Source organism: Sturnira hondurensis, unplaced genomic scaffold (genome assembly GCF_014824575.4).
Source record: "Sturnira hondurensis isolate 20B ecotype Veracruz unplaced genomic scaffold, ASM1482457v3 Scaffold0007208, whole genome shotgun sequence".
Lineage (NCBI taxonomy): Eukaryota > Metazoa > Chordata > Mammalia > Chiroptera > Phyllostomidae > Sturnira > Sturnira hondurensis.
The window spans coordinates 5,259,410-5,282,916 of record NW_028079839.1 but is presented as its reverse complement, the minus strand read 5'-3'; the positions used below and the strand labels follow the sequence as shown (position 1 = coordinate 5,282,916).

Below are 23,507 nucleotides of genomic sequence, written 5' to 3'. Positions count from 1 at the left end.
ATCTGGGCCTGGGGCTCGCCCCGCCCACCGAGTCCACCCCTATCCTACTGGGGGCTTTGGTGGCAACAAGCTGACCTGGCCCCAGGGCGTGTTCTGACCCAGCCAGAGCCACCTGCTCTCCCGGAGACCAGGGTTCCCACCTGGCCCGCCAGCCACCGGGAGGGCCAGGCACAGGAGAAACCACGGTCTACAGAACCTGCTGTAGCGTGTCCTCATCCCCATTGTGGGGGGCGGGGGGGCAGTCCCACCACAGCTGGGAGGCTCTGACTCCAAACATTTCTAAGTTTCCGAGGGGTTGGTGGGGCAGAGTCGGGGAGTGGGCAGGTGTGCCCTGAGAACTGCTCCTGGCTGCTGTCTGAGCCAAGTTCAAGGTTTGGGACAGAGCAGGCAGGACAGGGCGGTCCCTGCTCGCCCAGGGCCACAGGTTAGTCCTGTCAGTCCAGGGGGCCCTCCCCGCGGATGGTTTTTAGCGGAAGATGCCCCAGCCTTTGTGTTCTGTTAGCACAGGCAGCATCTCAAAGTGGGGAGTAGGGACTGCAAGTCACTACAGGGCCCTGGAGCCCCTGACAGAGCCCCCCCCGCGGGGCGTGGGCACCTCTCGGGGCCAGACTGGTGCTGCCCCTTCCCCTCCCCGAAGCCATCACCAAAGCCCCCTTTACCCACCTGGGGGCGAGGGTGGCGATGCCAGGCTGCTCCTGGGTGTTTGCGCTCACCTGTGGAATTCTCCCGCTGCTCCGGGTCGCCCAAGTGCCCTCTCCTGGCCCGCCTCTGACCCCCGGCAGCAGCAGGCGGCCTGCCCAGTGCCCCCTGGGTGACTGCCCGCCCCCCACGTTGGGCAGCAGGCCCACGCTTTCTTCCTGGCATGGGAGGAGGCAGGGCTGTCCAGTGTGGACCAGGACACAGACGTGGCCAGCTCAGCCCAGCTTTAATGCCTTGTGAGGAGAGCGTTGCTGTTCTGAGATTAATAACAATTTTTATTAAAACTGTACAGTAACTTACAAATGAGTAAAAATTCTCTGGTGTGTGTGTGTGTGTATATATATATATACACACACATACACACACACACACACACACACACATATGTATATCGTAGGAACTGCGGTACAAAAATACATGTAAAATGCCGTGGCCCACCACCGTACAAACCTGCCCCAGGCCAGTGAGCGCTGTTCGGCGTGGAGCGGACCACACGTTCAGCCCCTCACTGTGTTTTCCAGGGGACGCTGATACCGGCAGCACAATGCCACAAGAGAAAGTCCTACTTCGGTTTTTGCATTAATTTACAATAAAGCTTTTAAAAATATGCAGTAAACAAATACGGGATTTGATACACATGCTTTACAACTCAATTCCCTGAGCCTAGAGAGAAGTTCATCACTGTGTCAAAACAGAGGCCACTCTCAGGTTCCGGTGACAGGGTGCTGGCAAATGCAGGCTGATGTGACGGTGCTGCAAACCCAGTCCCACACACCCTGCGTCCCGATGCCGGGGTGGCGTGCGCCTGCCAGCCGTGTAAGGCACGAGGGGTGGCAGAAGGCTTGGGGGTTCCACGTGGGAGGAGCACTTTCCGGAAGCGCCAGTCTCTCAGCGGCAGGCACCCTGGACCGGGGACACGGGGTGCACACCCGTCTGTGTCAGCAAGGGACATGGGTCTCTACTTGGGGACACACACACGGTGTGACACGGGACAGCTGCGGACGTGCCAGTGGCCTGGTCATGTAGACGGCGTTTGGGACAGCCTCTCGGGGCCCCCCTCCTGGTCCACTGCGGCGCGAAGCATTTCCACGTGGACTCCCTGCTGGAAGAGCCACTGGCCTTGAGTCAAAGGTGCACGCGAGGATGTGGAGAGTGTGCTGTGTTTAAAACACCCGAATTCTCCAGATGTTCCCTCAACAGGCAGGCACCGGTGACAGATGCGCATGTTTTGCTTTTCTGTCCAGAGCCCAGTCCTGAAATGCTGGATTTGGGATCAGATGGACCAGGAGCCTCCGACACGTGACCAAGAACCATGATGTCTAAAGAGGACAAGGGACACTGCACCTCAACGTGTGCGTCCAGGGTGACAGCAGGGGCGCAGACGGTCGGTGCTCGGAACATCAACGAAACACCCACTGTGCCATTTTGTTCCCCCCACACACACCTTCCCCCTGTCCCCCCCCCCCCACTTTCTACCACCTTTACAGCATCGGAGCGTACTTCCTCGCCTCCCTCTCCGTGCAGTGTGCCCTTTCCAAGTGACAAGCTATGACTAATAAGAGTGTCTGGGCCGGGTGGGTTAGCGTGTGAAGAGCTCCAGACAGACCACATGCAAAGCCGTGAGGACACAAGGACACAGGGACGTGACTTTGGGCTTCAAGTCCGTGCCTTTAGGTCCTGCACGGCCACCCACACGTCTGCCACTCCTGTGCAGGTGTGCACACCCTGCCCACCTGGGCCCCACGACCCTCACACTAGGATCAGCTCATCCGTACTTCCGTACTTCCGTGGGGCCTCTTACCCACGCGGGACTGCTGCCACCACTCTGCCTGAGCACAGCGAGTGTGGCAGGACGGCACCGTCGGCAGGATGAGACAGCACCGCACGGGGGATTTCTGACCTGAGAAGCCAATGCCGGCTCAGCCGGGGATGCCGTGCCTGCCCAGGTCTTATCCCCGTGCCCGAGTCAGCGCAGTCTCCCGACAGCAGAGCAGTCCGGGAGCCGAGTGCAGCACCACCCCGTGGGCCCCTGCGATGCCCCAGGGGAGGGGGGCTGCCCGTCTGATCCTACAAACACCCCTGACCTCGGCCTCACCTCGGCCGAGGGACTCCAGCCTGCTCCAGCTGCCACTGCCGTCGCACCCGATGGAACCTCTCTTCTGACACAGATGCAGAATGACCCGCCCGCTTCCAGACGCACAGGCAGCCCTCAGGGGCGCGGTGCCGGAGCGCCGTCCCCACACGGCGGCACAGTCGGCTGCCCCTTGTGCTGGTTTCTAGAAACGCCCCAAAGAGCTCCTTCCCACGCACAGTCTTCCGGTTGACACGTGTGTGCACACAGGCACCCCCTGCAACTTCTTCAGCTCCGAGAGCCACAACCTCAGACCGTCCCAGCTGCTGTGAGGCCTACGGAGGCGCAGAGGTCACAGTCATACCGCATCCGAGCGTTGGGAGCTGCCCCTGGGCTGTGGCCCCAAGCCCTTGGCCAGGAGGGAAATCACACTAAGACTGGCTTTGCCCCCACGGGCACTTTCCTCTGGAAAAGAGAGAAGACAAAAGCTTTATTTTGCTGTGACACCTCCCAGGCCCTCGAGGAGGCCCCATGCACAGCCGGGAGGCTCTGCAGAAGCACCGTGGGGCCACGTGTGAACCTCTGCCCCGCAGGCGCAAACGGCCCTTCCCTGGAGGTCCTGAGGTCCCAGAGAGGTGCCTGTGAGCCCCTCGAATGAAGCCACGCGCAGCAGTGGCCTCAGCTCTCCTCCAACGCCTGGGGCAGCTGCCCACGCCTCTACCCCACATTCGCTTCTCCTCTACACAGGAAATGGCTGTGGCAGCCAGGGACAGCCAGGAGGGGCCTTGTAACCAGGAGGGTGGGACTGGAGCTCACCAGGAGTGAGAGCAGGGTGGGGGTCCAAGGCGCGACCCCTGGGGTCACGGACACCGGACACTCCACAGGTTTCTCATCCAGCAGAGGCGGGGAGGGTGTTGTGGGTTGTTGTGGTTTTGGCATCTTTGCCTAATTTCTAAGTAAGCGGCCGTCCCCCCAGGGGAGCCCTGTGGACAGACAACTGCCCGGTGCTGTCCTGGTAAGGACGGCCACCAGCCACCCAACCTCCCTCTTCACTGAGGACAGCGGGGCTGGTTTTACACTGAGCTGCACTGTGAATGGAGGGGTCAGTGCAGGGACACGCTGCAAACCAAAGCCACAGACTGGGCTTGTTCCACAGCACCAGGGCGGACAGAGGAGAGACAGGGGAGGGCGGCAGCCAGGAGGGCCAATGTGGCCCCCGGCCCAGCAGGCACACAGACGGCAGAGCCTTCGGAGCCTCGGACCCAGAACGCCCACCGGCCTGCGCAAACGGGTCAGGAAGCCACACTCTGATTTCTGTCGTAACAGAGCCCAGGCACAGGCCCTGCCGCCTGAGTTCATGATGGGCCTCCCTACCCAGCGTGCACAGGGGCACATCTGTGTGTCCCAGTGTCCCAGCTGCCCCATCTGATCAGGCACAGGCGTGAGCCCGCCCTCCTGGGGCCGGAGGGCCCAGCGACCTCGCTGGGGGACCCAAAAGTGCGCATGACACAGGGTGTGCCAGCAGGGGTCCAGGTGGCTGAGACCTTTGTTCTTTGCCCCCAAATGCCACCCCTACTTCCTGTGTCCCAGACCCTCCAGATATCCCATAGTGACACGTATCATCGGCTCCTAGGACGACAGATGAGGGCTGACACAGACTTCCCGTGTAGCTGTTTCTCTGGGAAACCACAGCCGAACGTTTTCAAACTGAACAGAAACAAATGGGAGTGACGGGGCCTGCAGGGGCGAGCTGCCCGCCCAGCCCCACCCACCCACCAGGACTGGAGCGCTGCCCCAGCAAAGGACCCACATTCCAGCAGGGCTGCCCTGGGCTGAGCCCAGATGGAGCAGAACCCCGCCCGTGGGCAGAGGGTGAGGGCCCAAGCCCATGGGTGCCCCACGGCCGTGTGGCGGGGCCTCACCTGCGCACCACCTCGTGTCCGGCTCTCCTCACCCTCCCGGTGCATGGCCGCCCCCTTGCTGGGCTGCCCTTGAGTGTGAAGGGCAGCCGTGGCCACACTCGGCTCCCCACAGCATAATGGCCTCGGGTGGGGGTGATGGACCCTTGGTGGAGTCTGGGCTGCACAGCTGGGGTGCCTCTGGGGTGTTGGAGAAGGTCAGGCTCCTTTGCAGGTGGCCGTTCCCATCTCGTCCTGCCTCTTGTCATTGTGCTCTGTTCTGCCAGGCTCCCAGTCACGCTGAAGGCGTAGGGTGGCAACCACGCTCCCATCTGCACCCATGGTGACAGTGTCACAGACAAGCGGTCGCTGTGGTGTGTCCATCAGTAGGTGTTTGGGACCCCAGTGAGCGAGTCACAGCGTCACCTCACCACCTGCAGTGGCCCAGAGAGACCCTCCTCGCGTCGTCTGGGGACCCCTTCTGGTTTCCCTGAAGCAGATCACCATGACGGCCACGGCCTCCATCCTGTCATTTTATGAGGCACCGGCATTTTTCTGAGGATCTTCCTCCAAGACCACGTGTGCGACAGCCACATGGGGAAGTAGGCAGGGTGGGCACGCAGGTTTGGGGACGGGCCTCTGCTCCCGTGCAGCAGGGCACTCTTGCATCCCTGAAACCAGGATTGGGGGGCTGCGCCCCAAGGAGCCTGGCGTCCAGCTGCCAAGACCAGGCCTCTTCCAAAGGAGCCCAGTCGGGAAACGAGCCCGCGGGCCCACCGAGGCGACAGCCAGCCGCTCAAGCCCAACCCCTGCCTCTGCGCAGACAGGAGGGGTCCACACAGGCCAGACCCTCATGTGTCTTCAGGGATGACACGGGCTGTCTTGTCTTGCCACCTGGGCTGCCGCTGCTCTCTGGTCCGGCTGGAGGCACGGGGTCCAGCTCTGCTGGGGGCTAGGAGGACAGAGACGAGGACGGTGATGGAGACAGCTTGACCCCAGGGAAGGGGCTGCAGGGGTGAGGCCCTGGGGAGAGGGCAGCCGCTGCCCCAGGGGAAGGGCCCTCTCAGGCACCCTGTGAGGGGCGGGGGCCTCGCACAGGGACCCCCCGTGTTGTTTCGGGAGGAGGCAGGGGTCGCCTTCCACTCGGCCTAGGTCTGAGAGCCAGCCTGTCCGGGAAGCTGGCCCCTCTGGCTGCACCTCCCACACTCCCTAAGCTTGTGCCCGACACCACGGGGAGAGGACACAGACCATGAGACTGGCCTCCGCCAGCATCTCGGGGTATTCGGGGCGCACAGCCCCTACTGCGGTGGCACCAGGTCCTGCCTGCCTCCCGCGCAAGGAAGGCAAGCACCTGTGTGCCCCCCAGTGACACCTGCTGAACCCCATGGGCTGAGCACCCTGGGCTGCTGGGTGGGCTCCGAGCAGGGTGCTCAGCCCAGAGTGGCAGCCAACGACATACTCACCGCGTCAGGGCACCCGGGCAAGCTAAGACCAGAGAATGAAAGCTAAGGAGAAAAACAAGAACAAAAATAGAAACTGAAAAGGAAGGGGAGGGGGAACATGGAGGGAAAGAAAGAGAAAAGAGAGTTTGTAGTACTTCTGGCAACAAAAGAACAGGGTGGGGGTCGCCGGGGCTCAGGGGCCTTGCTGGGGGCTGGCGTCCGGCGGTTTAAGGGCTGCGCCTCCAGGGCTGTGGGGACCCCGCGTCTGAGGGGTGCTGCTGCCACACAGAGACACGCCGGGGGGCCTCGTACTGCCCGGGGGCAGAGCTGGGGGGCCAGTCAGGAGGCCAGCTGGTGTGTTCGCAGCATCAGCAAGCCTTGGCCGGCCACCTCGACTCTCAGGGGCTCAGTTTCCTCCTCTGGGCGGTGGACCGGCCACGTGGACAGCCACCAGAGCTGACAGTGACAGTGGTCATGGGCTGGTAACACTGAGGGGCCCTGTGGGAGCCGGACACCCCGCACTCCTGACGGCTCCACTGTAAGTGACAAAGTGCCAGCGATGTCCCGAGTACGTTTCACACACAGAGCAGCACGTGGAGCTGGGGGAAGGGTCCAGGCCAACTCAGACCCAAGAGCATCTGGCCTTCAACCAGCTGCTCGGAAACCCAGAGCTACTTTAGCTGGATTAACAGAACGGAATGGAGATTCCAGTATTTAATCCTGACAGGCACTCTTTAAGAAGCAAAGGGGCATGGATGTCCCTTGGGGGAGCAGAGTCTGCACCCCCCCGCGAGGCTGGAGCCCCGAGCCCAGTGTCCCCCCTTGGTGTCTGGTGAACACAGGAAGCATAAACCCATTTGCCTGACGCAGGTTTGGAAGCTGTACCCTGCGTGGCTCTAGGGGCTGGTCTTGGGCACAGTGGGTTTGCTGTTCCCGTGACCGCTGCTTGGTGGAAGCAGGTGGTGTTGGCAGCCCAGGAGGGGACCCTTGGTCCTGGGAGCACAGAGCCCTGCTGGGCCTCCGCCAAGACGCATGCCGCCCACGTCGAGGAAGCCCCGTCCAACCCCAGCCTCCTGCTGCCCAGAGGAGGCACACAGGGTGGTGTGTTCGACTGGCCTCTTCCCTCAGCGCTCATCAGGGGGCCAGTCACTGCAGGAGATCCCCCCAGGCAGGGCTGACCACAAGATCCCATCACTTGTGGTCACTAGAGATCCCTGAACTGTTCCTAAATTTTGGAGGGGTAAAACTGCCCTAAACTAAGCAAACCCCTCAGAAAGAGTCAGGGTCCTCCCAGGCCTGCTCCTTGCGGCCCGGCCCAGGGGACACCAAGTTGTACTATCACCCTGTGTGGATCGAGCGCCCGAGACCCATGCCTCCCCGGCCGGGTGCCTGGAGAAGGGCTGGACAGCCTGCCCCAACCCCCAGCGGCACGGCCCCCAGCTAAACCACCTGCCAGCAGCGTTTCCTAAACCCTGGAGGCAACCGGGCGGAGGACCAGGACCAAGAGTCCCGTATGGGGTAGACGGCCGTCCTTGGGGAACTCAGGAAAACCGAATGCTCCCACACACTGTCAGGGAGCTGGGGTCGCTGGGCCAGCCCCCCCACTATGGCTGCAGGAACTGAGGCCTCTAGAGACGTGGACCCCAAGGTCGCAGGGGCGGGGCAGGCCATGGCAGAGACCCCAGACCCCAGACCCCAGACCCAGGCTCCTGGCCCAGAGCTGCCACAGCCCTGGGGCCCGTGTGTGTCCTTGTGAGCCCGAGCCCAGACCCAGCCAGCACTCGACGACGCGCCCGTGACTGACTGGTTCTTCTCGGTTTGTGACCCTCCAGTAGCAGAGCAGCCCCGACAGCCGCCCTGACTGTACCTTTTCCTCCAGTTCCTTTATCTGTCTCTTCTGGGCTTCTATTCTTTCTTCTAACTCTTTAATCTTCTGCAATGTTAAAAGGAGGAAAGTCTTCAGGGGTCGGGGCATTGGGAAACCCTCTCAAGGCGTCACTCAGGGGCCTGGCGCACACATGGCCACGGAGCGGCCTCCCGGTCGCAGGCTCCAGCGCGCCTGGGGCCTGTCTGCGACTCTGGTCTGCCCTGCGAGGCCCGGAGCCTCAGCCGGTCACCTGTGCGGCATCTGGGATGGGGCAGGTCCGCTGGCCCTGACCACCCAGGACACAGCTGTCCCCCGGAGGCTGTGCCTGACCTTCCTCCAAGCATGCTCCCCTCCCACCTCCATCAACTGCTCTAGACCATCGACCGTGATGCCAGACACCCAGGGAAGCGGGAGGGAGCCAAGAGTCACGGGCTGAGGCCCTCTGGTGGGCGGTGCCGACTCCATGCCCACCAATCCATGCCAATCTGCGGTGCCCACAGTGCCCGGGGGTCCCATCCCCATCAGCGGTCTGACTGCAGCCTGTCTGGCAGGTGCGGGCAGCAGATGATGGTGCTGCCCTGGACCCGGGGCCGAAGGTCCTGGCAGCTGGGAGCCCTCCGCTCGGACATCCGTCCCTGAGAGCCTGAGCAGGGTCCACATCCGTGGTCCTCCCAGGTCACACAGGGACGCACAGGGGAGGGGAGGCGTGTCTTCCAAGCCACGCCCTCTAGAATGCCAGCATCCCTCACACCCCGCCCCCTTAGAAAGGGACCAGCTGGAAGAGACCAGCGGCCACTCCCCAACCCATGAGCTGCTGCCTGCCAGGTGGCACTCTCACCACACCCTTACCCCATTGGTCAGGGGTCTCAGGGGAGGGGACGTGCACCGAGAGCCCAGGATAGTTTGGCCCAGAAGGCTGGTCTGGAGGGGCAGACGGCCAGGCAAAAGGGTCCGACCAAGGGTGTGGCCGTGGAGGGTGTGGTCATTTGGGTGTGGCTACTAGATAGCATGTTCCTGGCACCATCCCCTTGGCCCCCACCTGCACCTGCTGTGCCAGCTGCAGCAGCTCCATGCTCTACCCCCCCCACACCTGCTGTGCCAGCTGCAGCAGCTCCATGTGCTCCCATCCCTGCACCTGCTGTGCCACCTGCAGCAGCTCCATGCTCTCCCCCTCCCCGCACCTGCTGTGCCAGCTGCAGCAGCTCCATGCGCTCCCTCAGGATCTGGGCGTCCCGCTCACGCAGCTCGCTCATGACCTGGCGCTTCCACTGCTCCACAGCCACCCTGAGCTTCTCCCGCTCCTCCTCCGACAGCAGCTCAGCCACCTTGGCCCCCGCCTCCTGCTGCAGGGCGTCGGACAGCATGGCCTCCAGCTCCAGAATATGCTGGGCGGGAGGTCAGAGGTCAGCCTTCAAGCTGGGGGCTGGGCACGCCAAACCCTTGGGGCCATGTCTCCGGGCCCCTGTGCGGGGGGGCACGCCTTCCTCCCGCTCCGGCTGCTGTGACAGTCGAGCACGGACACCGGGTGCTGCACACGACTCGAACCGTTGCGAAAGCACGGTCGGCAGACACGAGAGCCCAGAGGGGCGCAGCCTGCGGGGTCCCCGAGGAAAGAGCAGCAGGGGGGGTGCCCCTCCTCGGCTCATAAACTGCCAGACCCAGCTGTGGGAGCCCAGGGAAGGAGACGCGCAGTGCCCCCAGGGCCGCAGGAAGGGTGGAAGGGCGCATGATCAACTCCCCAGCTGTCCCCAGCCCAGGCCAGGCCCGTCACCCTCCCTGCCACCTGTGGTGGGGCAGACTGTGTCCCCACAAAGATTCACTCGAGTCCCTCCCACACCGAGCGGGGGTGGCGTTGAGTGTTGCTCTGGCACTGGGGAGCGGACACGGGGCACCCCCTCCCCGCGGGGTCTCAGCATCCTTCAGGAGGCAGGACTGGGCCTTGGGGTGGCCCAGGTCAACCGGGTTGCCCCTCCGGCCACAGCGTTGCCCAGCGCTCGGAGGAGCCCTGGGCCAGCTCAGCGCAGGGGCCTCTGCGGGTGGGCGGCCTCCCCAGGGACCCAGGAGAAGGGTGACTGTTGGGGGCCACCACAGTCACCTCGGACCTCAGGGGAGGGCCGGGAGCCCCCTGAGCCCCCTCAGTAAAAGACCAGGAGGAACAGAGAATGGCAGCCAGGCCCCCGGCTCCAGGTCAGGGCTGATGCGAGAGGCCAAGGGTAAGGAAGGGCTGTGCCGTGAGCCGAGTGGCCCACGGGGAGGACGCGGTGAGAAGGGAGGACCAGAGTGGGTGTGCGCCTCACCCCTCGGCCGCCTCCCCAAAATCCTGTCATGGCTGAGAAAGCCCGTGGGTCAACACAAACTGGCCCCACCATGCCTCAGCCCCAGAATACTTGTCCTGTTACCAATGCCCAAGGGTTCAGCCAATTGATCTGGGGGACTTGCAAAGATTTTCCCCTGGAAAAATGTCATGGACACAGTATTTGAAAAAACCAAATTCTCAAACTACAGAAAGCCATAAAAAATGTAACGCCTTCTGTCCTGGCTGGTGTGGTTCAGTGGATTCAGCACTGGCCTGGAAACCAAAGAGTCATCAGTTCGATTCCTAGTCAGGGTACGTGCCTGGGTTGCAGGCCAGGTCCCCAGTGGGGGCCATGTGAGAGGCAACCACACATTGATGTTTCTTTCCCTCTTTTTTCCCTCCCTTTCCCTCTCTAAAAATAAAATCTTTAAAAAATGTAACACCTTCAAAAATGAATGTTTACCTTTCTTTAGGCAAAATGATTACAAAAAGTCCTTCAGGCTGAGCAGAAGTTCTAAGATATGGAAAAAATAAGCACCCCACTTTGGCCCTCACTCACAAGGCATTGCTCCTGACAGCCACAGAATGCACTGTCCCCAGCTGCTGCCGCAGCTCGCATGCCCCATGGACGGCCCCTTCTCAGGACGTGGCGCGCTGCATCGAGGAGACGCCTGTGCTGACACAGACACAGCTGAGCGTGGGGCTCAGAGTCCACACCACGGGAACCTGGGAGGCGGGGCATGGCCATCGCTTCCCTGCACGCACAAGCATGGGGCCACCTGTGGGACGTCTCTCTTCCTCTCCTGTCAGCCAGGCAGGGGAATCAATACCTCCATGCACCAGGAGGGGCTGAGTCGCTGGCCTCAGGTCTCCCAGGGGCCGACAGTCAGTTCCGGACCCCATGCCTGCCCTCCAGCCAGTTCCTGGACCACCTCGCCGGGGCCATGGGACAGTGTCTCCTGAACTAAACATGACAGGTGCTGACTGCTTAGGGGGATGAAGGCACATGGCCTCAGACTTCATGCAGGGTGACAGCGGTGGACAGGGCGACCACCTGCTGGAGAGGGGCGGGCTTCACTCCTGCAGGAAGCCTGGGGGCTCCCTGTGGGGGCGCTGCTTTGCAGGGGCAGGTGGATGAGCTCATCTGGAATGAGGGGTGGGGTGACCCCAGTGAAACAGTGCTGCTGACACCCCACTGTTCTCACTCACTTTGCAAGTGAGTCCTGGCTCCGTGACTCCTATCTTATCAACTCACTTCCAATGTCCCTGCGACTCTGCTCCTGTGTCCATGTTTTCAACAGGCAAAGTGTTTGGTGACAGGCAGCCAGCACAGCCGAGCGATCGCTGGGCAAGGGGGCACCCGAGGGACAGAGGCAGGCAGCGACCCCGCGCAGGCCTCACGGGCCCAGGCCCTTCCAGGGCAGGGGTCTGAGGCCTGGCCCCACCGGCGTGGTACCCACTTTCCCCATTTCCATCCCCTCTCCCACAGGGGCATACCCGACACATGCCCCTCACCTTGTGGGCCTGGTCCAGTGCCTGCTTCCGGAAGTCCAGCTCCTCGTCCAGGTAGCCCTTCTGCTTACTGAACAGCTCCTGTGACACGAGAGAAGCTGTGTCGAGGACCCGTGTCGTGGCCTTGGGCCGGCCCGCTGCTGCCACGGGGCAGACTGCACGCCGAAAAGCCCACCGACCTTCTCGCTCTCCAGGTCGGCCATCTTCCGCTGCAGGGCTGCCTCAGTCTCTTCGATCTGCTGGAGCCACTGGACACAAACAGAACAGGTGACTGTGACCCTCGGGGCCAGCGCACCTCCCCGCTCCGTGGAGACAGCCTAGGGGAGGGGGCAGGCCCTCGTGTCCCCACCTCTCTTCCTCCCAGAGGGAAGAGGCCCTCTCTCATGGGGAGATGGGCTGAGCTGGCACCATGGTCTCCACGATGTCCCTGTGACAAGGACACAGGCCACGTCCAGACCCCAGCCCACAACTGGCCTGGTCTCCAGTGAGTGTGCCCTCAGCCCTTCCCCGGGGACAGGAAGGATGTGGGTGGAGGGCAGGGGGAGCGCGTGTCCCTGGGAGCTTGGCCAGGAGATTCAGGAGGGGTGCCACTCCTCCCGTCCCGGCCCCTGCACCTCCTACTTGCTGGACACCCCTTCCTGCTGGAGGCCCACAGGTGGGCGCGCTCACGGCCGGTACGAGGTGCACTGGGCAGGCTGGGACTGCGTGTGGGACCGGGAGCAGGGGAGCTGAGGTATGGGGAGCCCAGGCAGGCTGGGCAGCCCCCAGAGGAGGGCCTCGGCAGGTCAGACAGAATGCTGACAGTTTCAGAGGCCCACCGCACCTCTGGCCTTTGGGGGGGGGAATCAGGGCAGAGCTGGCTCAGTCTGTCACCTGCAAACATGCAGGGTGGGTGCTTTTGGAGCCCGGCGTGTGTCAGACCCCCAAGGCCAACAGGACCAGAGACACCCTGCACCCTACTTCCCTCCTCCCAGGGAGAGAGTGTTCTTGGAGACGAACCCTGAGAGGGAGACCTACTGTGGGTACAGCCCCCCCAGGAGCATCCCATCACGTTACCTTCTCAGCCAAGGTCAAGACTGTTCTGGCTTGTATGACGACCACTTGCTCCTCATTGGTCAGATTCTGCATCCAAAAGCAGAATACACATGGAGTCAGGGGAGGGGCCCTCTAGGGCAGCTGGGCTGAATGGGGGGTGCACAGTGAGACGGAGCGGTGGCTGTTTGGTGGGGCTCATTGAACAGATGTAGGGTGGGGGGCCGGGGCTACATCTAACAGCCTCCCAGACATCTTTGGCGCCCTCCTCTCCTGACCCTATTCACTCTGGGTGCATGCTCCTATTTGTCCCCTTTTGTCCCCTACTGCGGCACCCACGACGGTCAGGGGAGCATCCCCGAGGCAAGACGGGACTGGTGGGCCTCGCACCAGGCAGGCAGGCGGCAGCAACACGCCTCCACCCTGCGCCCTCATCTGTGCGCCAAGCCTGCTCTCCGCGGCGCACAGACCTCGAGTTGTGAAAACGCCACGTACAGGTGGGGAGCGAAGACCAAACGTGTCTGCGCTGAGATGGTCCCCGCCCCTGGGGTTCCTGCCTCTTTTCTGCCTGGTTTAGTCACGTCTTGTTCCAAGGAGCCCACCTGGGCGGTCCCTCTGGGCGGGTGGGCCGGCTTTGGGGCCAATGAGCATCCTCGGGGGGTGTGAGCACGTGATGCAAAGGGCCCCCCAGGCCCCAGCGGCCACCTCCGTCCACGCCGGAGCAGGAGCTCCACGGTCCCACTGCAACGGGAATGCCCTAAGGGCGGGGTCTCTGGCCACCCAACACCCACACAGTCAGCACAGGGTGGGGGCTGGTGACCAACTGCTGTAGACACAGAGGCAAGTTCTGTCCACGGGAGGACGGGATGCCGTACCCCCAACTCGGGCATGGTGCTGGGCGTGGGGCCAGGAGCCCCGCATTCCTCCTCTCTCGGGGGAGCCAGGCTGTGTGAAGGCCTGGGCTTGGGGGTGTGTGTGGTCACATGCATTTGTTTCTGTTTTCCTCCACCTGCCGTGGGAAGTGCACTCATCTGGCTACGGGCCTCACTCGGCCTTGAGAACAGTGGTGGGGACGAGGAGCCCCAGCCGCCTTCGGACAGCTGTGGACCTTGGGTTTGTCAGTGAATCTGGGGAGAAGTCCTGGGTGTGGAGAGGGGCTGCCGCCCAGTACTGCCCATCCACCCACTGGGCAGGGGACTCAACAAGCGCAGGGTGGTGCATGGAGGTTGGGCGGGAGGTGGAAGAATAGATGGATGGAGCATGAAGAGTACAGGATGCATGGATGGAGGGGGATGGAGGAGGGCTAAGTGGGGACGGATGGATGGAGGATGGATAGGTGGGTGGATGGGTGGGTGGGTGGATGGGTGGTGGACAGATGGTGGATCGATGGAGGATGGCTGGGTAGGTGGGCGGAAGATAGCTTGCGAACAGAGAACAGAGGATGGTATGAAGGGCTATAGTCCCTTTGTCCCCTTAGTAATTAGGATTCCTTCCGGGAGTTTGCTGATGGAAGTGGAAATCTGCCCTCACCGAGACCTGAGGAGTATTTCGGGCTCTGCCCACCCTCTCAAACAGGCAGTGAGACTCCCCAGTCTGGAGTGTCTAAGCCCCCCCACAGCGCTGCAGCCCCCTCCCAGCAAGGGTCCGGAAGAGTTAAGGATGGATTTCAGGAATGAAGAACACGTGAACAGAAGTATCTCTGCTGGGGTACTGGGTATGGGCCCCACTCTAGCCAATCAGAGGCCCCAAACCCCCAAACTTCTGGGTGCTGGTTGCAACCCACACGGACACAGGAGCAATAAGAGAAAGGAACAGAATTTTCCCCAAATGCCTGGCACGCATCTCCAGCAGCTCTGGCCACAAGGAGGGAGTGGCCGGCAGGGCAGCTGGTGGCAGGGCCACTGTGGGACTCACAGGGGCCCTGGAGCACGGAGGGGCTGGGGCCTTGGGGCGGTCAGCGTGAGGAGGCATGCACAAGTCAGGAGAGCGACATACACTTACGGCATTGTCCCCCAAGATGTCCAGCTTCTTCATCAGCTCTGTGACGAGGATGTCCTGGAGGCAAAGACACAAGGGACACACAGGAGGTGAGTGCCAGCCAGGTGGGGGCGGGGGGGGCACAGGTGGGGCACCGCTGGGACAGGGGTTACCGTCACGCCTTCTGCCTCGCAGTACGCTTGCAGGGGGCTCTTGCCGTCCACGAAGGGGGTGTGGTGGAAGTTGATGGCAGGTGACTTCCTCTCCCTCTCCTAGACAGAGAGCAAGGCTGGGCCCGGGCCCTCCTGTCCCCCCGCTCCGTGGGGGCTGGGCTGGGGGCGGGCCAGGGAACACAGGGACGCCACAGAGGCCACCAAGCACAGCCAACACAGCCTGTGTAAACGAGGCCCCAGCCACGGTGCTGGCTGAACCTTCATGGGACTTGTCCGAGGAGACAGCCCCCATGCACACGCCCCCCGGGGGTGGGGCTCCTGGCTCCCACGGGCCTCAGGACACTCACTCATTCACCATGGACCCCAAGGTCCCCCACGGGCCTACTCCCCATGTTCCCCACAGGGCTGACGGGAGCAAGACCCCAGGAAAATGGCAGGTATGGCCACGTCCTCATCTAGGACACACAGCGGGAGCCCTGGAGGCTGAGGGGACGGTCACGCATAGGGGGCAGTGGCATAGCCTTCCTGCCATCCCAGGGAGGTGGAAGGGGAGACCCTGGGGGGCAACTCAACCTGCTTCCTCGGTGGGCAGTGGGGACCCAGGCCCCCGTCAGGGGTGCAGGGGTGCAGGGGTGCCAGAAAACAAGGTGGTGGGGAGAGGGGCTCAGAGAAACACGGCGAAGACAGAGAGCAGTGCCTACAAGGGCGGGGTCATCCACCAGTGGGGTCACGGCCTCCCGGTCACCAGGTGTCCTGAAGGTGGCCAGGACCCAAAGGGAGGCCATGAGCCTTGTGTGGGTGGCCAGCAGGGTAGACACCAGCCCGGGTCACTGCCTCCCCTCCTCGGAGGTGGCCCATGTTTCCTGGCCGCCCTTGCAGAGAGGAGTGGCTGGTGGCAGGTGAACGCGGCCACGAGGGCAGCCGTGACCCCCTCTTCCCCAGATGGCGGCCAAGGTCCCTATGGAGGGTGAGGGCCAGACCACGGCATCCAGTCCCTGCACGGCACCTCAGACACAGAGATGCACCCCCTCCTGCCACGCCTCCTGGGGCTGTGGGCCAGCAAGGCCCAGCGAAGGCGGGCCCACTGGCTCCGAGGGCGGCCACGCTTAGCGCCTCCATGCCCACCCTGCCGCGCACACCTCCAGCTCCAGGATCCGGAACTCCAGCAGCTCGTTCTGATCTTTCGCGTCCTGGACCTCGAGTTTCAGCCGAGCCTCTTGCGCCTCCATCTGTTTAATCTGTAAAATAAAAGATGGAGGGGACACCAGGGGTCACGTGAGGTCAACTCCCTGGTTCTCTCTGTGGGGACAGAGACCTGTCGGGGTGCCTGGCCCAGGAGGCTCCACCCTACTGGGCCTGGCTGAGCCCTACCCCTTGGCTAATTTGGGGGGACACTTCGGGGCCAGGTGCACGAGGGCCAGGAAAGAGGGTCCGCCCAGGACAGAGGAAGGAAGGCGTGGCCATGACCCCTGCCTCACCCTGGCCAGGGCTGCACTCCGGACCCCGGGCTGGTCCAGGGCTGGAGGGGCACTGTCCAGCGGGGTCATATGCTCTGGCTGCCAGGCCACCCTCCAGAAGTGACTTCCCTGATTAAGGGGAAGTTTGCACGTCGGGTTTAACAAGTGGACCTGCCCTGTGGCCACGCTTTCCAAAGGTGCTCACGACTCAGCCTCTGGTGCCCTCACAAGGACAGAGAAACCCAGTGGGCAGTACTCACTGGGGACAGGCGGCGGGTCCCAGCTGAACCCGAGGGGCTGAGGGGCTGTCCCAAGAATTGGGGATGGGTCTGAAGGACACAGCAGCATGTGACTGACACACAGCCCACGGCCTGCAGCCCCCTGTGCCCCTCCCCCAGCCTGGCCCGAGCTCGGTTTTCTAACGGTCACCAACCACAGCCGGGCCCAACACAATTGGGAAGCTGCTGTACACTCTGGGCTTGACCTGGCTGGGTGCCTCCGCCCCAGCCACCCCAGGAGGCCAGGGGATGGGCGGGCAACCCACAGCCGTGGGCAGCACAGAAGGCCTCTGGTAGGGCCGCAGTGACCCATGCCCCTCCATGAGCCCAGGGCAACGGGGCTTCCCCCAGGGAGCCACCAGACTCAGATGAATCGGGCACACCTTTTCGACGAGCTCTTGGTTCCTCCGATACAGGGCTTGCTTCTCTTCGATCCACTTCATGTCCTTGAGGACGGAGTGGAAATGGAGAGATGAGTGCACTGCAGGGTGGAATGGGCCTGGCAGAACAGGGGGCTCCACAGAAGGACTCGACGCCCAGCTTCTGAACAACCCGTTCCTGGGCCTCCCGGGTGGGGAGCAGGGGCAGCCCCACTCCGGTCAGACCCCACGCAGGCCCCCAGGGACACGCCCACCTGCCCCTGCTCCGCCAGCGCCCTCTCCAGGTCCTCGATCCTTGCCTGCGCCCTCTGCACGTCAGCTTGCAGCTGCTCACGGGTCTGTGGGCGGGAGGGGAGAGACATCAAATTTTCCCTAAGAGCTAGGATGCGCCCACATGATGGGGACTCTGAGGACAGTGTGCCTGTGGAGAATGGGCAGTTGGCGGCTTTGCAAGGATGCTCCACGGGAAGGATGGACCCCAGGGCTGACCAGAAGCGAGTGACCCCGCTTGATGGTGGGGGGACCCATGATTCAGCCTGAGGGGCTGCTGGGCACCCTCCTTTTGGGGTGAAACAGCCAACAGGGCCTGGGCCTACTGGGTGCCTGCTGGGGCTCGTTCCAGCCGCTGTGATAAGGATGGCCCAGCACGGAGGGGCTTGAAAAGCGGCCCCCCAACATACACTCCCTTCCACCCTGGTGCCCTCTACCTGCCCTGGGCTCCCCAGCTTGCTGGGCATGTCCCTTGTTTGGAAAAGCGGCCTCCTAAGCACCTCCTGGGCCTCCAGGGTCCTGGCTACCTCCCATGAGTTAGCTCCCTCTGGGGTCTGAACCATGGGGCGCTTTGCCTTGATGGACGCACCTGCCCCCACCCCCACCCTAGGAACAGCTTCCCAGGCAAATGGATGAGAGCACCTGGGACCAGAGGGGCACAAGGCCTGGGGCCCCCCAACTCAGGGGGCATCCAATCCACCTCCCCTGGCACACGAATGCCTCCTCTCTAAGGGCGGCAGGAAGGGAAGTGAAGCGTTTGGGGAGAACCCCGGGGTAGAGACCGGATTCTTGTTAGTCCTCGCCCCCATTTTCAGGTTGGGGCGGGCAGTGTAAGCCGAGGCCCTGGTCGGTCCAGGCACCACCGGTGGAAGGGCCATCCTGGGCCCACCCCCCCTGCCCAGGCCCCTAATCGATGCGGAAGGGGGCGGGGGCAGGGACAGCCCTCCAACAAAGTGCCTGGTGAGAACGGCCCTTCAGATGCTTCGCTTTCCGGGCCGAGACCTCGAGGCTGAGCCGTCCGCTCCTTTGCGTGTGGCCCCGACACAGGTTTCCTCGGGCCCAACAGGACAGACGGAAAGGTTCTTCTCCCCACTTTTCCCGCTGCCAGGGCGGGGTCCGGCCCGCCCGGCTGCCCCGGTGCCGCTGGGCAGGACCAGGCCCAAACGGTGTAGGAGGGAACACTCAGAGTTCCCTGATATAAGAAAGTGTCCTTCCCTCGGTCACCTCTCCTTTCAGGCCGGAGGAGGGGCAGCCCCTCCCGGGCAGGGGCACAGCGGGAGGAGGCATGTTCTGTTGGACCCCATGACAGGTGCCCCCCCAAAGGGTCAGGAGGAAACCCAGCTAAGACACAGGTCAGTCACGGGGGGAGAAGTGAGGCCTGTGGCTGTGGAGGCAGCTCTGGAGGGGCTCCACCGCCGCCGTCCCCTGGTCCCTGGAGGGCCCAGCTCCGCCCAGCCAGCCACCCTGAGGCCCAGAATGATGGGCAGATGGCCTCTCCCCGCCACGATGGGTTTGGGGGAGCAGAACTGCACCCCCACCCTGGGCCCCAGAGCTGCAGGCTTGGGAGAGCTCTTCCCTCCACGGGAACGCAGCCTGGCCCGTCCCGCCACCATAGTTCCTGCAGCTGCCCCCCTCGGAGCCCAGGCAGCCCTGGGACAGTCAGGTGGGTGGGAGAGGACTTCCGGTCAGCCCTGTGTTCCCACCTTTCCCAGGAGAGACCCAGCCAGGAGTCTGGGAATCTGGTCATCCAGGAGGTGGGGCAGGCGTGGGACGCCCACCTGCCCCGGGCGGGGCTGCCCAGCGAGGCTGGGAGGCAGGTGGCACAGCTTCCGAGCTCAGTGAGCGTTGGGTGAACGACCAGTCTGCGCAAATGGTGCCACCTGAGCTCGGAAGCTGGCCCCACGCCCCCTCTGTGCCACCAGGTCTGCAGCAAAGGTGACTTCGCCCTCTAGGCGCTGCAGGCCCTGCGGCTTCCACGGCACCCCGGAGCCGGACAATGAGCTCTCAGGAGGCTCACCGGCACACCGCCCCGGCAGGTTCCGCCCGGGCCCAGCCCGGCCCACGGCTTCCCCACCGCTGGCCATCAGTAGCCGGGCGGGCATCACTGGGCCACACTAACTACCGGGGGTCACACGGCGGGGGGCCCAGCAGAGTGGAAGTCAGTTAGACCTTAACTTCTCGCTCGGCGTCCAGCGCCCCTCCGACCTGCTCCTGCAGTAGGGCGTACGCGCGCTGCAGGGCCTGGTACTCCATGGTCAGCTGCCGGAACCGCAGCTCCGTCTCCTCCTTGGCCACACCCTGCAGAGGCGCACAGAGCCAGTGTTCGAGCCAGCCTCCGCCCAGGGCCCGGTGAGGGGAGTAGGAGCCCCTGAGGTGGGCAGCTGAGGCTGGACCCCTCCTGGCCAAATCCCTCCCACCTGCCCCACCCTCCAGGCCCCTCCTGCACTGGGACCCCCAACACCTCCTCCCAGCTGCAGGGACACCTGCTGCCCTAGACGGGGAGGTGGCTGCCGCCACTGCTGCTTCTCAGGCCCTGCTGGACCCCAGAAGGTTCGCTGCTCAGAAAACAAGCCAGAGGTTGCGTGGGACGGTGCCACGTCCAGAGCAACCGGCCCAGGAGCCCTTACACGGCCCAGCTCTCCCAGCGCCAGCCTGCACCCCAAGCCTTGCAGGCGGCAGGTGGCTGCCGTGTCTGAGATGGCTCAGCAGCTCTGTGGCCACGGGGACCTGCCAGGGGTGGCCCCATCATGGCCTCCACAGCCTGGTCAGGGCCTTGGGCCACTGGCCACTCCTGCCCCTTGGCCACAGGGGCAGGACCCATCAGCACAGGCTCAGATGCTGACTTGATTTGAGGGCGGTGTCCTTCTAGAACAAGGGGCTGGAGGGGCATGCTGGCCACGTTTGTGTCAGGGACAAAGCCCCTGCTGCCCACGCCCACCCCAGCGTGTGCCCTTGGCAGTGGCAACAACCCAGGGCCGGGGATCCGGGCCTCCCCCCACATGCAGCCCCTTTTCACCCCTGCAAGGAGCACTAGACGGGGCAAAGCAGACAGCGGAAGGAAAGGGTGGCCAGCAGGGCAGCGGCAACAGAGTGTGTTTCTCATGGTGCATAACCATGGGCCGTGGGGGCATGGCCAGGGAGGGCTCCTCAGCTACCTCTGCAGGGAGCTGCCCCCGCCCCCGCCCCTGTCTGCCCCGTCACCTCCTCCAGGTCATCGTCGGGCGTGCACGGGGTCTGGTCCGTCCTGTCGGTCTGGTAGGATATGGACGAGCCATCGGATTCCACAGAAGCCTCTTCATCGTACCCAAAGAAGGTCTCCACCACGACCGGCTTTGGGGGAAGGAGCAGTCAGTCCAAACCCAGCCGGGTTGGGCTGCCAGCCCCCGGGGACCTCTGGACCACACCCACCGGCCCCTTGGCTGCCCAGCCGTGAGCCACACCCCAGTGCACTCCAGGCCCCCCATCTTGGCCCCGAACCTCGAGGCAAGGTGGGTGCCGTGTGGTGCGTGTGGCAGTGAGCTGGGAAAGAGCGGAGTGGGGGGGGCCGGGTCTGTGGAAAGGCAGTCTGCGATGGCAGTGGGGACTAAGCAGGGCCATGGGGACCGGCTCTGCAAGTCCCACGGCAGTGGCACTCGGATGCCACTGTGCAATGACATGTCTCGGGACTCACGGTGAGCGCCAGCCCCAGGTTTAGCAAGGGGCTCCTTACCTAGGCATTCATTTCAGTTGTGTTTTCAAAGTATCGCCCAAGGCAGGTTAGAATAAAAGTAAAACCAAGAGCAAAAGCTGATCCTTCCCCAGCGAGAGTGAAGGCCCTGCCTGAGGGACACCCCCCGCCCCCCCCCCCGTGATGTTGGTGACCCGGGCTCTCCCCATCCCCACCCTGGGCCCTGTGAGTTCCAGCTCACGGACAGCCCACTGAGGCTAGAGTACGTGGTGGCCGACTTGCCGCCCAACGCCCTGTCCTCAGCCCCGAGCCCGCCCTCTGCACTGAGGGCTCCTACAGCCTGTCCTGCCCCACTCCTGAATCATCAGGGCACCCAGAGAGCGGGCCCAGCGGGGAGCCAGCCTCCTCCTCCAGCTGCCCAGGCTGCCGGCGCCTGCTGTCGGGCTCTCGGCCTCCGGTAGTCCCCGAGATGACCCCCCACCTCTCGTGCCGCCTGTGGGCCTTTCTAAGGCCAAGATGAGGGTGTGTGGTGAGCCCCATGGACCGCTCAGAACCAAACAAAAACACGCTGTGCAAAACTAGGACAGGAGTCGGGCCTTCAGGAATGTCTCCTGGGTCACCTCTAAGGAGAGTCAGGGTTATCAGAAAGGACTGAGCGCCAGAGACAGTCCCAGGTCTCCCAGGGAGGGGCTGCAGCCTGCAGGTGGCCGTCCCCAGGGCTGCGGGCCTGGCAGGGCAGCAGGGAGGCCAGAGTCCTGGGGCTGACCCCTCCCCTCCGCACTATTGTCATGAGCTCCTGTCTTCTCTTGGACAATTGGGAGAAACGAGGCCACCCTGAGGGGTGTGGCTGGGTGGGTTGGGCATTACCCCACAAACCAAAGGTCAGGGCTGGATTCCTGGTCAGGGCACACAGGCCTGGGTTGCGGGTTTGGTCCCCGGGGGGGGAGCGTGCAAAAGCCAACTGATCCATGTTTCTCCCCCTCCCTCTCTCTAAAAATAAATAAATGAAGTCTTTAAAAAAATACTTGAAAAGGAACAAGGCTGGGTCCTTCCACCAGAACTGTGAGCAGAGTGTGCTGCTCACCCCACCCCCGCCCACCTTGGGGAGCTTGGCCATCTTCTTCCTCTGCTTCCGGAACCTCAGCAGCTTGTCCCGTTCCTGCAGAGACCAGTTGAAGGGACGGTTTTGAGTCATTGAGCAGCTCCGTCCGCCTCAAACACACAGGTGGACGTCCTGTGCGGCCACTGAGTGGACGGTGGCGACTCTGACTGGCGGACTGCCCCCCACATTGTCCTAGCACCCGAGCTCCACTGCCCACCGGGGGGGGGGGCTGCATGTGTAGAGGCCACTTTCCACCCAGGCTGCCGGAGTGACCGCCTGCCCGTTTGGGTGGCCCGGCTTGCCACACCCCCTGGCACCCTGCCTTTGCCCAGGCTGTGGTTGGCTCTGGGGGCCGTGGGAGGGGTCAGGGGATTTGAGTGGCAGGCATGGAAACGGGCTTCAAGAGGACAGATGGGCCAGAACCCTGCCTGCTCTGGGCAGATGTCTACTCAGACACGTGTGGACATGGACCGTGAACGTGTGCGGGGACCTGAGACCTGCGTCTCTCCGGGGAACACGGCTGCCTTCCTGTGACTGTGACGGAAGCAGCCAGGCCCAGACTGGGGTCCACGTCGTCTGGGACAGCCATGGCGGGGGAGGGGCCAAGGAGGGGGCCCCCAGACCTACACTTGATCAGACAACTCGGGAATGAGCACACCCGGTGCTGCCACAGGCCGACAGGGCGCATGCGGCCCACGGATCGGTGGGCGGCCTCAGTCACCACAGCAGAGCCTTGGGGCCGGTACCGCTACGGCCACCAAATCCACCACTTCTGTCTGGCCTGGGAGGAGCCACAGGTGCAGGGGTCACAGGGACAAGGACAGACAGGGCCAGTGGTACTTACTAACACGCTCTTCACATAGCCGGCTGTTTCCAGGGTCTAGGGAGAGAGGGCAGCGGGCTGGAGAACCGGATTGTGACCTGCCCCCAGGACCCCAGAGTCCCGCCCCCGCCCCCACCCTCTGCCACTTTCCAACCACAGAGTCAAGTGGCCCCACCCCTCCCCCCTCCCCCTGGGGGGGCAGTCTCCTCCCCCTTCCTGCCCCCCTCAGCGGACGCCCAGGGCCCTCACAGGACAGATGCACTGGCCTTTCAGAGCTGGAGGGCGGGGCATTTGTGACCATCGCTGCTGGGTCACCGATTGAAACAAGACCTCCATCTTTCAGGTGTGGGACTGGGGGTGGGGGTGGGGGGGTTGCAGGGCTGCATGGGGGAGGTCCCAATGCACAGCCCATCGGGGCAGGGGCACCTCTCTGTCCCACCTCCTGTCACTTGGGAGGTGATGTCAGCCCTCAGAACAGCACTCCAGCCACAAGCCATGCCAGCCCCAGAGGGGCCCCGCCATCCCCACTGCTGTCCGAGGACAGAACAACCAAGGCAGTGTGT

At 63.5% G+C, this 23,507-nt stretch overlaps 1 protein-coding gene across 7 annotated transcripts in view; it reads right to left on the bottom strand.

The window, feature by feature from the left end:
- Positions 1 to 2,169: 2,169 nt before the first annotated feature.
- The window catches only part of JAKMIP3 (Janus kinase and microtubule interacting protein 3), a 34,046-nt gene continuing 12,708 nt past the window's right edge, over positions 2,170 to 23,507 (bottom strand). For 3 of the 7 annotated variants that reach the window (XM_037051231.1, XM_037051235.1, XM_037051236.1), the window contains 17 exons: positions 22,966 to 23,001; positions 22,119 to 22,178; positions 20,554 to 20,682; positions 19,522 to 19,650; positions 17,337 to 17,420; positions 17,086 to 17,148; positions 16,107 to 16,205; positions 14,968 to 15,066; positions 14,813 to 14,872; positions 12,842 to 12,907; positions 11,965 to 12,033; positions 11,789 to 11,866; positions 9,159 to 9,362; positions 7,978 to 8,043; positions 6,132 to 6,173; positions 4,693 to 5,620; positions 2,170 to 3,235 (listed from right to left, as the gene is read on the bottom strand). In XM_037051231.1, the coding sequence (XP_036907126.1) occupies positions 5,465 to 5,620; positions 6,132 to 6,173; positions 7,978 to 8,043; positions 9,159 to 9,362; positions 11,789 to 11,866; positions 11,965 to 12,033; positions 12,842 to 12,907; positions 14,813 to 14,872; positions 14,968 to 15,066; positions 16,107 to 16,205; positions 17,086 to 17,148; positions 17,337 to 17,420; positions 19,522 to 19,650; positions 20,554 to 20,682; positions 22,119 to 22,178; positions 22,966 to 23,001 (1,440 nt within the window). In that variant the 3' untranslated portion in view covers positions 2,170 to 3,235; positions 4,693 to 5,464. Of the gene's footprint in view, positions 3,236 to 4,692; positions 5,621 to 6,087; positions 6,174 to 7,977; positions 8,044 to 9,158; positions 9,363 to 11,788; positions 11,867 to 11,964; positions 12,034 to 12,841; positions 12,908 to 14,812; positions 14,873 to 14,967; positions 15,067 to 16,106; positions 16,206 to 17,085; positions 17,149 to 17,336; positions 17,421 to 19,521; positions 19,651 to 20,553; positions 20,683 to 22,118; positions 22,179 to 22,965; positions 23,002 to 23,507 lie in introns of those variants that run through there. The other 4 variants (XM_037051232.1, XM_037051237.1, XM_037051233.1 and 1 more) reach the window with 3 other exon arrangements.